At 50.4% G+C, this 15,391-nt stretch overlaps 1 protein-coding gene across 5 annotated transcripts; it reads right to left on the bottom strand.

The window, feature by feature from the left end:
• Positions 1 to 229: 229 nt before the first annotated feature.
• On the bottom strand, positions 230 to 10,761 carry Ddx39a (DExD-box helicase 39A). 5 transcript variants are annotated; one of them, XM_051169037.1, is made up of 11 exons: positions 10,624 to 10,761; positions 4,125 to 4,336; positions 3,766 to 3,893; positions 2,907 to 2,999; positions 2,389 to 2,572; positions 1,636 to 1,754; positions 1,146 to 1,277; positions 950 to 1,059; positions 706 to 850; positions 467 to 614; positions 230 to 377 (listed from the first exon to the last, which is right to left on the bottom strand). In XM_051169037.1, exons 2-11 carry the CDS (start codon positions 4,330 to 4,332, stop codon positions 361 to 363), a joined length of 1,284 nt encoding a protein of 427 aa, XP_051024994.1. In that variant the 5' UTR covers positions 4,333 to 4,336; positions 10,624 to 10,761; the 3' UTR covers positions 230 to 360. The 5 variants fall into 5 exon arrangements, with proteins under 5 accessions (XP_051024994.1, XP_051024992.1, XP_051024997.1 ...); XM_051169035.1 differs by having other exon boundaries at positions 351 to 614; XM_051169040.1 differs by lacking the exons at positions 2,907 to 2,999; positions 3,766 to 3,893; positions 4,125 to 4,336; positions 10,624 to 10,761 and adding an exon at positions 1,974 to 2,034 and having other exon boundaries at positions 351 to 614; positions 2,389 to 2,891.
• Between the last annotated feature and the right edge of the window lie 4,630 nt (positions 10,762 to 15,391).

Here is a 15,391-nt window from a genome sequence, read left to right as displayed (position 1 = left end):
CCTGCTGCTGAGGCTCACTCACGGTACAGAGGCCCAGTTGCCCCACATCCAGGGCAGAATGGCCTCATAGTTAAAAGGTTATGTTTTGTAAATTTTTAAATCTGTAAGCCTTTCATGTTGACACACAAAATTAAATAGCATACTGATGAAAAACAGATGGCGTGCCTGTGAGGAGGGGTTTGCTGGCCCCCGGGTCCACAAGGAGTTGACAGGATGAGACTGGAAGCCAGGTATCCACAATAAAAATTTATTCTTACACAGCTTTGGAACAATAAAAAGAGACACCTATTTGTCATCTATGAAGAGGATCTGAAGTAGCAGGTGGGAAAGAGGGTAGTCGGGTGCCTTGGCTACACGTGGTTACCGGCTCTGCTCAACTGTAAAGACAAGAATGAGGCAGTGAGGAGGAGGGCCTTAGCTCCTAAAGCCCAGATCTTCTGTACCAAGGATAGCCCTAGCCACTTACTGTATGTGGAGATGTCTATTTCTTCTGGAAGCTCCGCCACATTCACTTCAAACCGGTCCTGAACATCGTTAAGGATTTTGGCATCATTCTCATCCGATACAAAAGTGACTGCCAGGCCTTTGGTACCAAAGCGACCAGCACGAGCCACCTGCAGGGAGATGGGGGTCAGGAGAAGGCACTCCTCAGGATCTGAGGAAGGGTAGGGCCCTGACCCAGCCCCCATGGGAGGAAGCACTCACTCTGTGAAGGTAGGTATCCGAGTCCTCTGGCATGTCGTAGTTGAAGACAATGTTGACTCGCTCAATGTCCATACCTCTGCCAAACAGATTGGTGGCCACCAGGATACGACGTTGGAAGTCCTTGAACTGCTGGTAGCGGGACAGGCTAGAACGGGAGACAGAGGCATCACACACAGTCCTAGGGCCACCCTGGCCATGGCGGGTATCATGTACTCAATCCTGGCTATGGCAGCTGTGTACTCACCGCTCCTCCTGGGCCATGCCGCGGTGGATAGCGATGGCTGGGAAGTTCTGCTCCACCAGAAGCTGGGCCAGGGCCATGCAGCGCTGCACAGACTTGACAAAGATCACCACCTGATAAGGAAGGAGAGTGCTGTTTAGGCCCGTGCAGAATCAACCCCCAGGGCCCAGATCTTGGTGTGAGCAAGTGTCAGCATCACCTGGTTAAACTCTAGCACGTCGAGGAGGTCGAACAGTTTACGGTTCTTCTCGCTGTCCTTGAGTTTGACGTAATACTGCTGCAGCCCGTGCAATGTGAGCTTGGTCTCGTCGTCCACAAACACCTCCATGGGCTGTGTGGGAAGGGAAGCAGGAAGGGGCGAGTAGGGCTCACTTCTGGGCGTCTCATGTGCCCGCAACCTTCCAGGGAGCAGCTCCTCTGTATTGATGATTCCCAGAGGGCCTGTTGTACCCAACCTCAGTAAACAATTCTCTCCCAAAAGCCAGATGTAAGCTCTGCTCTGGCTCAGGCGTGGAACACACTCAGCTACCTGACTGAAGGAGCTGAGCCAGCCTCCCAGCATCCTCCAGGCCATGAGAGAGCAGTGTGGGTGTCGCGAGTGGCCCAGGCCCTCAGGGAGGACCAAAGCTGCTGCGCTGAGGTGTCAGCCACGGTGGGCTGTCGGCCAGCTGGGGCATCACCCTACTCACATCCTGCATGAACTTCCTGCAGACTGGCCGGATCTCCTTGCTCAGGGTGGCACTGAACATCATGCACTGCTTCTCATGAGGTGTAAGGCGAAAGATCTCCTGCACGTCACGGCGCATGTCTGCATGGGATGCCAACACACAGCAAGCCTGAGTGTTTTGTCTGACTGAGCAGACCCACACCAGAGAGGAACCAGCCCTTCCCAACCTGGGCCAGAGAACAATGGCACCAAAGCCGCGGTGGAGTGGGGCCAGGGGTGTGTCCCCACTGCCTGAGGGACTGGGCTCGGATGGGCGGGCGTGCGGGAGCGCAGGCATGGGAGGAGCCGCGGTCCACTTACTCGCTGCCAGCATGGAGCGGCCCTGCCAGTGCGCCTTGAGCCACGCTTCGGGAAAGGGAGCCTGAGGCAGAGACAGCCGCTGGCGTGAGAGCTGCAGCGGCTTCCCAGGACACATGCCCATTTCTCCCAGCCCCTGATGGGTGGCAGAGGCCACTCTACTCCTCCAGATCCCCTGGGTGTGCCTACATGTCCTACAGGGATGGCAGCTCGTGGGGCCTATGGTCCCAATCAACTTGGGCTCAGAAGCAGCACATACTGCCAACATCCCAACTTTCCCGTAGGCTCTCCAGGAGCCCTAGTTCTGGCCGCCCATGTGACCCACTATGAGAGCCACTGCCTGCTGTACCAGGCCCCCTAGAAAATGGCTGTGCCTCTGTGAGTGGGGAACTGGCTGGACAGGCCAGTAGATGCTCACCCAGCTGTTCCAGCATCTTGTCACATTCATCTAGCACAAAGTGCTTCACATTCCTCAGGTTGAGGCTCCTGCTCCGTACAAGCGCCAGGATCCGGCCTGGTGTCCCCACCACAACATGGGGACAGTTCTTCTTCAACACGTCTTCATCCTTCTTAATGGAGAGGCCTCCAAAGAACACAGATACCTATGGGGGACAGAAAGGAAGCTGTTCCACCCACAGAGGCGGTGATCCACAGCATCAGTCCCGCCCACCCCAAGGGCACCTGACACTCTAACCTCTCTCCCTCGGGGACAGGGGAACCTGAAGAGTAGCAGGGGCAAGACTGAGAGGCTGCTCTGCTGGGGAGAATATGTGGGACCAACACATGTGGGGCTAGGCATAACTCGTCAAGCTTTTAAGGAATATAAGTTACCACAAACCTCAAGCTTGCTAAATGCTGTCTGGGCTGGAGCTGAGGCCAGCAAGGCTTTAGATGGCCGCATGGTCCCCAGCCCATTCCCTGAGGAGGTAGGCTTACCTTGACACTGGGCATGTACTTAGAGAAGCGCTCATACTCCTTGCTGATCTGGAAGGCCAGCTCCCTCGTGTGGCACATGACCAGTACTGATACCTGCAGAGTGGGCAAGGAATAGGTCTTCTTTCCCAGATTCCACCTCTACCTACCCCAGCCCACAGCGTACCTATTAAAATAGCTCCTTCCATCTGAAGGCTCAAACAACTCCAGGTCTCTTACCCTTAACCTATCCTCAAACTTTCTCATGGCTACCAAGGTGTGTCTCCCACAAGAGGCCTGGGAGAGAGAAGGGCAACACTGACCCCCACAGCACAGCCCTTCCCTGCATCCTCATGCTCACACCAGGCCTTGGAAACACAAGCAGACAAGAGTACAAAGCCAAGCCTCACACATGCCACCGAGAGTGCTATGATACAGCCACACTCCAGCCTACAAGCCCATGAAATTTTTCTTGTTAAACAGGGTCTTCCTATGGTCTGGAACTCTCAATCCTGCCTCAGCTTCCTATCCTGGACTCCAACACATAACTTTTTTATTTTTATTCTTGAGACAGGGTTTCTCTGTGTTGCCTTGGCTGTCTTGGACTCACTTTGTAGACCAGGCTGGCCTTGAACTCACAAGAGATCCGCTCTCTCTGACTCCCAAGTGCTAGGATTAAAGGCGTGCGCCACCACACCCAGCATGCTCACAATTCTTTTAAGACCCTGGGATTTACCTATAACGGTGGCATTAGAACACCTCTGCTTAGTCTCACTTCCCAGCTTAAATCCAAAAGCCCACAAAGGGAATATGGAAGCAGTTTCAGAGATCCAAGGCTACACTGCCACATGGGACCCCAGCCCAGAAAAGAGCCCACACCTACCTGGCCATTGACGGGCTCTATCTGCTGCAGGGTGGCCAGCACAAACACAGCTGTCTTGCCCATCCCAGACTTGGCCTGGCACAGGACATCCATACCCAGAATGGCCTGGGGAATACACTCATGCTGGACTGAGGAAGAAAACAGTGTTCGAGTAAGAGCCTGGATGCCGCCTCCCTGCACACTCCTCTACCAGAGGAGGTCTGTAGGGTCAGGCTCCAACCACCTGCTTGCCCGGGGTTGCTGATGTAACTGACTCACGTGAGGGCATGCCCCCTACCCAAGGTCTAGGAGAAGCTCAAGATGGGCAGGATCAGCTCTGGGAAGAGGGCGTGGCTGGGAGTGACACCAGGGTAGCATACCTTCTGAGGGATGCTCGAAGCCACAGTCAACTATAGCTCTCAGGAGCTCCGGCTTTAGCAGGAAGTCCCGGAAGCCAGAACTGTGGATGGAGACATAAGACCCTTTGACATCTTTCTTCGGGGGAGCTGGAGTGCTCTCCTGGGGTGCCTGGGGCTCTTCATCTTCATCATAATCCAAAAGCTCATTTTCCACATCCTGTTCTGCCATAGCACTGAGAACACAAGACAGGAAGGCAGGTCAGGAAAGAAGCTGACAGAGCTCGGCGGTGCACCTGCACAATACCGCACCCCCCCCCCCCCCCCCCGCGCCCCTCTCAGCAACCTCCCACCTGCTACAAACCACACTTTCTCATCCAATGCCACCCACCTATAAGCATTCTAAGGTCTTCAGTGAAATACCAATTCCATATTATAGCTGGGGACACAGACCAGTCCAAAGCCTTTACCTAGGAAGTTCTGTCCCCAGCACACAGATCAGACAGGGATGGTGATCACGAGGGTTCTTCGCTATGGTCGTCCTGGCCTGGACCTTGCTCACTTCCCTGTGCATCATCTCATCAGTCCATGGGACTTCCACCCAAGGGTACCCTGTCCTCAAGTCTCTGCACACACATTGTTTTTGAGACAGGATTTCACTATATTACCCTTGCTGCTTGAGACTTGGTATGTGTAACAGGTTGCCTCAAAGTCATAGAGATCTGCCTGCTCTGCATCCTAAGTGACAGTAGTACAGGTGCGTGCCACCTCATGTTTTCTGTTTTTATACCCTGCTAGGGGTATGTGTTCTTAACAAGCACTCCACCAACCAAGGAACACCCTCAGTCTGTGTTTTTAAGACCTTAAATCACAGTCCTGGCTGGTCCAGAACTTGCAGTGATCCTCCTGCCTTCACCTCACAAATGTTCGAGTTGTAGGCAGACACCACCTTGCCTGGCTCATATGTCCTCCCTGGAATTCAAGTCTTGGCACTAATAAGGCTTCTCAGACCACCCTCCCAAGAACCTCCTGGTACCCACACGAAGTTGTGGCTATCTTGGTGCTGAGACAGAAGTGGCAGGCAAAGGAGCAGGCAGCCATGCCCAGCTTAGCCCAGCCTCCCCTGCTGTTTGTGGTCTACACAGGGGAATCGTTAAGAGCTCTTATGGAGAGGATTCCCAATGGGCCAGACCAGCAAGAAAGCCAGCCAGCCAGCTGAGATGCTAACTGGAATTCGCAGGAGAGGAGCGCTCACCTCACTTTATTAAAAGTACAAGGCATACACCAGCCAGGCGTGCCTCCTGTCCTCCCTAGCCTGCCAAAATAGTTCTATCTTCCTGAGGTCAGAAGCTGACACATTAGGCCCCTTCTGGGTGCCTCATGCAGTCTCTCCATGATTATTCAATGACATTCAGCCACGTCTATGTTGAGATCCCCCAACTTTGTCTCCAGTCACTGCCTTTTCTACTCCAGTTGCCACTGCTTTACCATATCCTTACAAGTAAACAAGAGGCTTACAGCAAAGCCTTGTTTCTCCCCAAGGTCTGCACCTCATCTCAGAACATTCTATTCTCAGGGGCAGTCTCAACTGACCAACACTATCTGGTGAATCCCACTCACCAAATCCAGTTTAGGCCTACCTAGACTCTTCTCACATAGGCTACCATGCTGGCCCCAAGTTGAAGCGGTCTTTTGTTGTTTCTTTAAAATTGCGGATCTTATTTGCATGGGCAATCCGGACTGGCTGGCTTTCTCGGTGCCCAGGGAGGTGTTAGTTCCGTGCATGACCACCCACAGCCATTGGGGGGGGGGGGGGGGGGGGGGGGGGGGGTAGGGCTACTTTCTGCCATCTAGGTGCCTTGTCCGGACTGAGGCCTTGGGTTTGGCCACCTACGGGGCACACAGCGCCCAATTTCCGGATGGCTTTTTGACAAGACCAACAAACACCACTTTTTGCACAGCCTGCCCTGTAAGGGGTACCCCACTGCAGAAGGCCCCTCTGGGCAGGGTTACTGGTAGCTTCTGGAACCACCTTATTCTGCACCAGCTTTCACTACCAGGCTCTGGGTGGCGACACCAGCATCCAGACCGTGGGGTCTGTTGGAGGGACCCTGCTAATCTTGGGCTGGCTGGCCTTGGCTTTTTGAGGGCTCTTGTTTAAGTGCCCAGTCCTGGCCTTTCTGGATCACTGGACGCAGAGGGGGAAATGTTGAACCAGAAAGGAAATTAAAAGACAAAAGGCACATTAAAAAAATAAAATTGAGTGGCCGGGTGTGGTGGCGCACGCCTTTAATCCCAGCACTCGAGAGGCAGAGGCAGGCGGATCGCTGTGAGTTCGAGGCCAGCCTGGTCTACAAAGTGAGTCCAGGATGGCCAAGGCTACACAGAGAAACCCTGTCTCGAAAAAACCAAAATAAATAAATAAAATTGCAACCACATTACCGAAATATTTATATGGTATGCAATTCACCAAGGTACCCAATCAAAAGTCGATAACATGCTGGCACCAGCACAGTCACTTTTAGCATATTTTACCACCTTTCAAAAAACAAACAACAACCAAAAAAACCCCAAACAAAAAACAAAAACCAGGTGTGGTGGTGCACGCCTTTAATCCCAGCACTTAGGAGGCAAAGGCACGTGGAATGCTGTGAGTTCGAGGCCAGCCTGGTCTACAAAGTGAGTCCAGGACAGCCAAAGCTACACAGAGAAAACCCTGTCTCGGAGGGAAAAAAAGAAAAAAAGAAAAAAAAAAAGAAAGAAAGAAAAGATCACTTGCTCTTTCAGAGGGCTGGAGTTCGAGTCCCATCACCCACATGATGGTTCACAACCATCCATACCTGCAGTTCCAATGCGACTTCTCCTGACCCCCATAGGCATAAAGCATTCACTCAGTGAATATAAAACGCATTCAAACAAAACACTTACATAAAATGAATAAATCTTAAATGCTCTGGGGCTGGGGTGTGGCTCAGTGACGGATGCCTAGCCTGTGAGAAAGCCCTGGACTTCATCCCCAGGGTTGAAACCACAAAGCAAAACTACCTCTGTACCCTTTAGCCATGACCTAACTCCCAGAACCATTAATCTGCTTCTCATCTCTGCACACTCGCCTTTTCTGGGCATTTTCTATAAATAGTTCAGACAGCATCATGTGGCCTTTTACTTCTTGATTCCTTCACTCTGCACCATTCTCAACACTCATCCACAATGAAACAGGAATGCTTCGTTCCTATTTATAGCCAAACAATATTCCTGCATATAAGCGGATCACATGGTGCCACTGGGGTAACATTTTTTCTGTCTGGTTTACACCAACAGCCTTCTCAGTGTCCACTGACCCCTATGTGCCACACAACTCCCACAGCAGGCAGAAGGAGCCCAATCCCTCTAAAGCATACCTGGCTTGTCACTGACTGAGCTGTTTAAACCAGGCTGGGCTTGGACCTGGAGGAACGGCTCAGCAGTTGCTGCTTTCACAGAGATCGGAGTTTGGTTCTTAGTACCCACACACTGCTACTCACAACTATTATAACTCTAGTTCCTGGGAATCCAATGCCTGTTGGCCTCTTTGGGCACCAGTCAGTTCATGTGGTACACACATACTCATGCAGGTAAAATAGTCAAACTTTTTTTTTTTGGTGGGGTCTTTTTAAGGCAGGGTTTCTCTGGGTAGCCCTGCTGTCCTGAAACTCAGAGATCCTGCTTCTCCAATGCTAGAAGTGCTGGGATTAAAGTTATGGACCACCAGAGCCTGACAAATAACACCTTTTCAAAATGCCAAGTGGTGGGACTTTTGTTTGTTTTTTGAGACAGGGTTTCTCTGTATATCCTTGGCTGTGCTGGACTCACTTTGTAGACCAGGCTGGCCTTGAACTCACAGAGATCTGCCTCCCAGAGTGCTGGCATTATAGTTCGGCTGGTGGCGCATTCTTAATCCTAGCACTCAGGAGACAGAAGCAGGCAGAGCTGCTCTGCATAGCCAAGGGCTACATGGTGAGACCTATTTCAACAAAACCTCCACACTCCTTACCACCAGAGCGGCTGCTGCCTGCATCTGGGCCACTGACCTCCCCTCTCCAACACACATTTAGCTAAGTGCTTATTCTCCAGAAGTGTACTTCCTTTTAGAAGCAACTTAAAAGCAGTGTCCTAGGCAGCCCAATTATGTCTAGAAGAGGACCTAGCAGTCAGTAATAGAGGTAAATGAACAGAACCACAACTGAGGCCTTACAACAGCAAACTGACAACAGTCCTGAAAATTTCCATTATAGCAAAAGGACAGGTTAATTTGCCAGTCCAGAAACATAGCCCGTAGTAAGGGTTTGATTCCCCAAAATCCACATAGTGGAAAGAATGTTATCCCTCCCCCCCCTCTTGGGGTTGAGTGAGTAAGAATTTGCTCAAGATGGAGCGGAGGGAACCACGCATGGTGGTGTACACCTTTAATCTCTGCACTTGGGAGGCGGACCTCAAGTTCAAGGACAGCCTGGTCTACAAAGTGAGACTAGGACAGCCAGGGCTGCCACACAGAGAAAGGCTGTCATGAAAAACCAAAAAGAACAACAAGAGAGAGTAGAGGCTAAGAGACCAACAGCAGGGAACTAGCTGCAGTGAGGCACTGAAGGAGAGATGACCAGAGCCATTCTTGGGCAGAGAAGAACCAGACACCTCTGGGCTCAAACAACCAAACGGCCAAGATACTGTTTTTTTTTTTTTTTTTTTAAATTTGGGACATGGTCTCATGCAGCCACTCTAACTTAACTTGCTATGTAGCTCAGGCCACCCTATCCTCCTGCCTCCACCTTCCAAATGCTGAGAGTCTATTAAAATCAACTCTGTAAATGCCTATGGCAGGACTGGAGAGATGGCTCAGTGGTTAAGAGCACTGGCTGCTCTTCCAGAGGTCCTGAGTTCAATTCCCAGCAACCACATGGTGGCTCCCAACCGTGATTGGATCTGATGTCCTCTTCTGGGTGTAGTGTGAAGACAGATATATTCATATATATTAAAATAAATGTATTTAAAATGCCTGAGGCAGGGGCAGGCAGATCTGTGGGAGTTACAGGCCAACCAGGGTTACATAGTTGAGCACTTGTCTATCAACATAAAAAACAAAACACAACAAAAAAACCAAAAACTTAGAAGTTCAAGACAGGGCCAGGCGAGCCAGACGTGGTGGCGCACACCTTTAATCCCAGCACTCCTCGGGAGGCAGAGGTAGGCGGATCGCTGTGAGTTCGAGGCCAGCCTGGTCTACAAAGTGAGTCCAGGATGGCCAAGGCTACACAGAGAAACCCTGTCTCGAAAAACCAAAAAAAAAAAAAAAAAAAAAGACAGGCCAGGCAACTGGCAGATGGCTTGACGCTTTTTCAGAATACCTGAGTGAGGTTTCTCAGTTCACAACAACCTTCTAACTCCAGGTAAAGGACCCCTGCTTCCGGCCCCCTAATAAGCACTTGCACACAGGTAATTCATCCACACATATACACCTAAATTAAAAAGTTCAGGGGCTGGAGAGGTGGGTCAGCGAATGAGAGCACTGGTTGTTCTTGCAGAGGCCCAGGGGTTCAGTTTCCAGCACCCACATGGCAGCTCACAACTGTCTGTAACTCTAGATCCAATGGCTCTGATATCTTCAGTCCAATGCACATTATACACACGCAAGTTCAAGGGCAGCCTCGACTTCATGAGAACCTGTCCTATGGCCTCTCACACGTGTACTCTTGATTTTAGGCAGTACAGCTCTAAAAAGTGTTTCTTGTTCTGAGTAATGTGAAGCCAGGTGTGGTGGCGCGCGCCTTTAATACCAGCGCTCCAGTGGCAGAGGCAGGCGGATCTCTGAGTTCGAGGCCAGCCTGGTCTACAGAGTGAATTCCAGGCCAGCCGGAACTGTCTATCAGCCGGAACTGTCTATAAAAACGAGTTGTGTGTGACACACACAAAACGTTCCAGGAACGAGCTGGGGTGCGACTCGGATCGGATGCCCCCAAATAAAATCAGGCCTTGGTTCCATCAGGAGAATGAACTAACTGAACCCACAAACTAGCTGTCCCAGACCTAAAGTTCCCAGAGAAGACGAGAGGCGACGGGACGGAACCGGCTCACACCGGGTGAATGACCGCGGTCCTGTGGGCCACCACACCGGCCTTCTGGAGGGGAAGCTTCCTGGGGAGAGCAGCGGGGCGGACTGCAGACTCGGGACGTCTGTCCGCAGGAAGCCTGGATCCTCCCGCCGCGCCCCGGCGTGGAGCCGCCCTCTGCCTCAAGCCCACCACGGTACACAGGCCGGCCTCGGAGCGCCGCCATGACACACAGTTCCCGGAAGCCGACGCACTAACGGCTGGCCCGCCCCTGGCGCATGCTCACGGGAGCCCAACGGCCGCCGGCTCCAGGTGGGTGCCTAACCGCCCGGCCGCCGCGCGCCCTGTCCCCTCCCCGCTGTACCGCGCCCCGCAGAGTCCCTTTGAGCTAGCCTACAGCCCCGCACCGAAGGCCCCGGACGTCGGCACCCGCCACTCACCTGGCACCCGGTTGAACTCCGCGAGCTGCGAGGAGAGCCACCCGTCTGGTTGTACGTCGCGCCCCTGGAGGCTAGATGCACCGCTTCCTGCCAGGAGCCGACTCCGGTCCTGCTCACTGGGCTGTTGGCTAATCACTCAACAGAGGAGCAAGTGATGATTGGAATATAAGGACGCTGTCGGCCGCCTATTGGCGAAGAGGGCGGGAGGGGGCGGTACCTAGAGCCTCATGTTCATTGGGCACTCGTGGAGTGGGCGTGTCCCGAGGGGCGTGGGCGTGGGCGAAGGGGCGGTGCCGCCCAGTCACGTGAGGTGAGGTTGAATGGATGCTAACACACTATCAACCGCATGTTACCCCGCCTATGTGTGCCCCACCCTTCTAAAGTGTCCCTTTCTGGCTGGCGTAGTAGTCCTGATTTTTTTTTCGGGGGTGGGGGGTTGTTTGCTCAGTTTTCTTTCTTTCTTCTTTTTTAAGATTTACTTTTTATGTGTACAGCGTTCTGTCTGCATGTGTGCTTGCACGCCAGGTGAGGGCACCAGATCTCAATAGTCATGAGCCACCATATGGGTGGCTGGGGATTGAAGTCAGGACCTCTGGAAGAGCGGCCAGTGCTCCTAACCTCTGCGCCATCTCTCTAGCCCGGTTCTTCGAGATAGGATTTCTTTGTGTAGCCCTGGCTGTCCTGGAACTCGATCTACGTGTAGATCAGTCTGGTCTCAAACTCAGAGATCCGCCTGCCTCCTCCGCCTCCGGAATTCAGGGACTAAAGGTGTGGCAAAGCCCTGGCTCTTGCATTTTAATCCGCCGCCTCCAGATCCTCTCACCTGCAGAAGCTCAGAAAAGGCTTTGAGGATAAAGAGATTAACGTTGAAGTGACTTGAATTAGGTTGAGAGTAATTTTGTTTGTTCACCTAAATGAAATCATGCAGTAGCTACTACTTTGGTAAAAGACTTCTCTTGCCGGGCACAATGGCGCACGGCTTTAATCCCACTACTGGGGAGGCAGAGGCAGGTGGATATCTGCGAGTTCAAGGCTAGCCCGGTCTACAATGCGAGTCTAGGAGAGCCAGAGCTGTTACACAAAAATCTTTAAAAAGACTTCTCTTACTCTTAATTTTTTTTTCTTCTCGAGACAGGGTTTCTCTGTGTAGCCTTGACTATCCTGGACTCGCTTTGTAGACCAGGCTGGCCTCAAACTCACAGGGATCCGCCTGCCTCTGCCTCCCAAGTGCTGGGATTAAAGGTGTGCGCCACCACCGCCCGGCTGTTTTTTTTAATTGGGAGAAGTGTGAAGCAAGAACAGTGTCACACTTGAAATGTTCCAGTCACAATTCCTTTGTTTAATTTTTTGTTTTGTTTTTCCAGATAGGGTTTCTTTGAATAGCCCTAGTTGTCTTAGAACTGGCTGTATAGACTGGGCTGGCCTGGAACTCAGAGATCTGCCTGCCTCTGCCTCCCTGAGTGCACGGATTACAGGCGTGGGGCTGTGACACACACCTTTAATCCTAGCACTCCAGAAGCAGAGAACTCTTGACTTCAGCCAGTGTGATCTACATAGTAAATTCCAGGATCGCCAGGGCTATATAAAGATAGACTGTCTTTGCTTTTTGTTCTTGTTTTTGTTTTTTTGGGTTTTTGTTGTTGTTCTTGTTCTTGTTTTGTTTGTTTGTTTTGTTGGGTTTTTTTTTGTTTGTTTGTTTGTTTTTTTTTTTTTTTTTTTGAGACAGGGTTTCTCCATGTGGCCCTGGCTGTCCTGGACTCACTTTGTAGACCAGGCTGGCCTCAAACTCAAAGAGATCCTCCTGCCTCTACCTCCCAAGTGCTAGGATTAAAGGCGTGTACCACCACGCCTGGCTCAAGATAGACTGTCTTAAAAACAAACAAACAAACAAAAAACCCGCTACCCAAATAGATCTGGGTTGCAGCTGAGTGACAGAGCACTGGCCCAATATGCCGAGGATTCAGGGATCCGTTCCTGAACCAAAACTACTCTTTTTTTTTTTTTTTTTTAAGATTTATTTATTTATTATTATTACATATACAGTACTCTGCCTCAATGTACACCTTAATGCCATAAGAGGGCATCAGATCACATTATAGATGGTTGCGAGCCACCATGCGGTTGCTGGGAATTGAACTCATAACCCCTGGAAGAGCAGTCAGTGCTTTTAACCTCTGAGTCATCTCTCCAGCCCCCCAAAACTAATCATAACCACAGCAACTCATCAAGGAAAGGGTTCAGCCAGGTGGTGGTGGTTCGAGCCTTTAATCCTAGCACTTGGGGGCCAGAGGTGGTCCTAAATTCGAGGCCTGGGATTACTGAGTGGGTTTTGTGTGTGTGTGGTTCTTTGTTTGTTTGTTTGTTTTTGTTTTTTACATTTCTTTGTTGTTTTTTGAGGGCAAAGGAGCACATGCCATAGTGTGTGTGGAGGTCAGTGAGTCCTGAAGATGAAACACAGGTCCTTCGGCCTTGGCAGCAAGCACCATCTCACTGGCTCTTTGCTTTTATTTACTTGTTTATGGAGACAAGGTCTCACCCTGTAACTCTGGCTGCTTTGGGAAATCACTATGTACACCAGGTTATCCTCAAACTCAAAGGACTGTGTCTGTTTTTGCCCCCTGGGTGCTGGGATTAAACGAGTAGGCCACCACACCTGACTCCTATTTATTTTTGAGACAGGCTTTCACTAGTCAACCAACCCTGGGTGGCCTGGAGCTTACTATGACAACCATGATGGATCCTGCCTCTGCCTCTCAATGTGGGATTTAAGGCCTGGTTTTACTTTATTTTATTTTTGATTTAAATTTATTTATTTTTTTTTTAGACAAGGTTTCTCGGTGTAGCCCTGGCTATCCTGGGACTCACTCTGTAGACTGGGCTGGCCTCAGACTTAAGAGATCCATGTAGTGAGAATTCTGGGATTTGGGTTTCTTTAAAAAAAAAGAAAGAAAGAAAGAAAGAAAGAAAGAAATATTATAAGAACATGTTTTCATGTTAATCCTAGGTGTCAGGATACAGGCCTGCTTTGCTCTAGCAGGGGCATGATTTTGCCAGCTGCAGATAGTTTCTGAATTAAGTGACATTTGGATTTCTAGGGACTTTTCAGAAGAAAAAGCATTTATGTATGTATGTTGGTTGGTTGTTGGTTGTGGTTTGTTAAGTAGTCATGCGAAAGGAAGAAACATGAAGAAGAAATAAGATCTCCTGACAGCGAAGATCAAACTCACCTCAAGGAGCTCGCAGCCCCTGACGAGCAGGAAGTCATCTCATGACAGTGTCACCCCCTTTCCAACCCCTGACTTTATTCAGGAATCGCTTTCTTTTCCTTTCTGTCTTTTTTCCTCTCTTATCTAATGTTCGGGGGTTGAAAGGGTAGAAGAAAAGGGATGGAGAAAGATGGAAGAAAAAAGCACCCACAAAATAGCAAAGTCAAGTTATAGATAGATTCGCCTGCCTCTGCTCCTGAATGCTGGAAGCCACCTGTGTGCTGCCAGGTCAAACATATGTTTTTGGGAGGTTTTCTTTTCTTTTCTTTTCTTTTCTTTTCTTTTCTTTTCTTTTCTCTTCTTCTTCTTCTTCTTCTTCTTCTTCTTCTTCTTCTTCTTCTTCTTCTTCTTCTTCTTCTTCTTCTTCTTCTTCTATTTTGAGACAGGGTATCTCTGTGTAGCCTTGGCTGTCCTGGACTCGCTTTGTAGACCAGGCTGGCCTCGAACTCCTCATCTTCCTGCCTCTGCCTTGCCCAGCTGGATTGGGTGCTTTCCAATGACCAGGTTGTCAGTGTTTTCATTTTTCTTATTTAGTGTGCTGAGGATGGAACCAGAGCTTCACACCTGCCAGGCAAGCCCTTTGCCGCGGAGATACAGTCCCAGTTTTGTTGTTTGGTTTGACTTTGTTTGGCGGTTTGGTTTTTTTTAGATTTTTAAAACATATAATGTGTATGAGCCTTTTGCCTGCATGTATGTATGTGCACCATATGTGTGACTGGTGCCCCCAGAGGTCAGAAGATGACTTTGGATCCTGTGGAATAAGAGTTACAGTTGTGAGCTGTGGTATGGGAGCTGGGAACCAAAGGCAACAGGGGCTGTTAGCCATTGAGAGAGCTCTCCAGCCTGGCTTTGATTGCTCCCTTCCCCCCTCTCCTCTGCCCCCCCCCCCACCCCCCGGATTCCTCTCTGTAGCTTTGGTTGTCCTAGAACTCACAGACCTGCTTTTTTGAGATAGAATGTCATGTAACCCAGGCTGGTCTGAAAACCTTTAATTCTCTGAAAACTACCTAAAGGTAGAAAAAAGAGGGACCGGCCCCCTGGTAGGGATTGTCGGACTTTCACAGGTGTACTGTAGAATAGGAGTGCCTGTGTGTACGTGCATACATGCATACGTGAGAGCCGTCAGAGTTGTGGTTCAGGCCTGTGATCCCAGCAACTTGATAAACTGAGGTAAGAGGAGTTTAAATTCCAGATTAGCAGCTGGGCGTGATCATGCACACCTTTAATCCCAGCACTGAGAGGCAGAGGCAGGGGGATCTCTATGATCCTGTCTCGAAAACCCAAAATAAACCAATAAATAACTTCCAGATTAACCTGGGCATACAGTGAGATCCTGTCCTCAAAAGTGCAGTTGGTTTGAACAAATTAATAATTAGCTGTGAGTCAACAATAACGCATCTGTGTGGCAGTAAGGAAGAACCCAATGCGCTTCCCCGGTGGCGTCATCAAGTCCAGAGCAAGACCAGATGTGAATTCTCTCCCTTGCTTCCCTCTGTCTTCCG

The sequence above is a fragment of the Acomys russatus genome, chromosome 26 (assembly GCF_903995435.1).
Source record: "Acomys russatus chromosome 26, mAcoRus1.1, whole genome shotgun sequence".
Taxonomy (NCBI): domain Eukaryota; kingdom Metazoa; phylum Chordata; class Mammalia; order Rodentia; family Muridae; genus Acomys; species Acomys russatus.
This window is presented reverse-complemented; position numbering and strand designations above follow the sequence as displayed.

Coding starts and splice junctions, on each gene's coding strand:
- Ddx39a (XM_051169035.1), bottom strand. CDS start 4,332: ATGGCAGAACAGGATGTGGAAAATGAGCTTTTGGATTATGATGAAGAT. Junction 1,060..1,145: donor ACGTGCTAGAGTTTAACCAG/GTGATGCTGACA, acceptor CTTCCTTATCAG/GTGGTGATCTTTGTCAAGTC. Junction 851..949: donor GGCATGGCCCAGGAGGAGCG/GTGAGTACACAG, acceptor CTCCCGTTCTAG/CCTGTCCCGCTACCAGCAGT.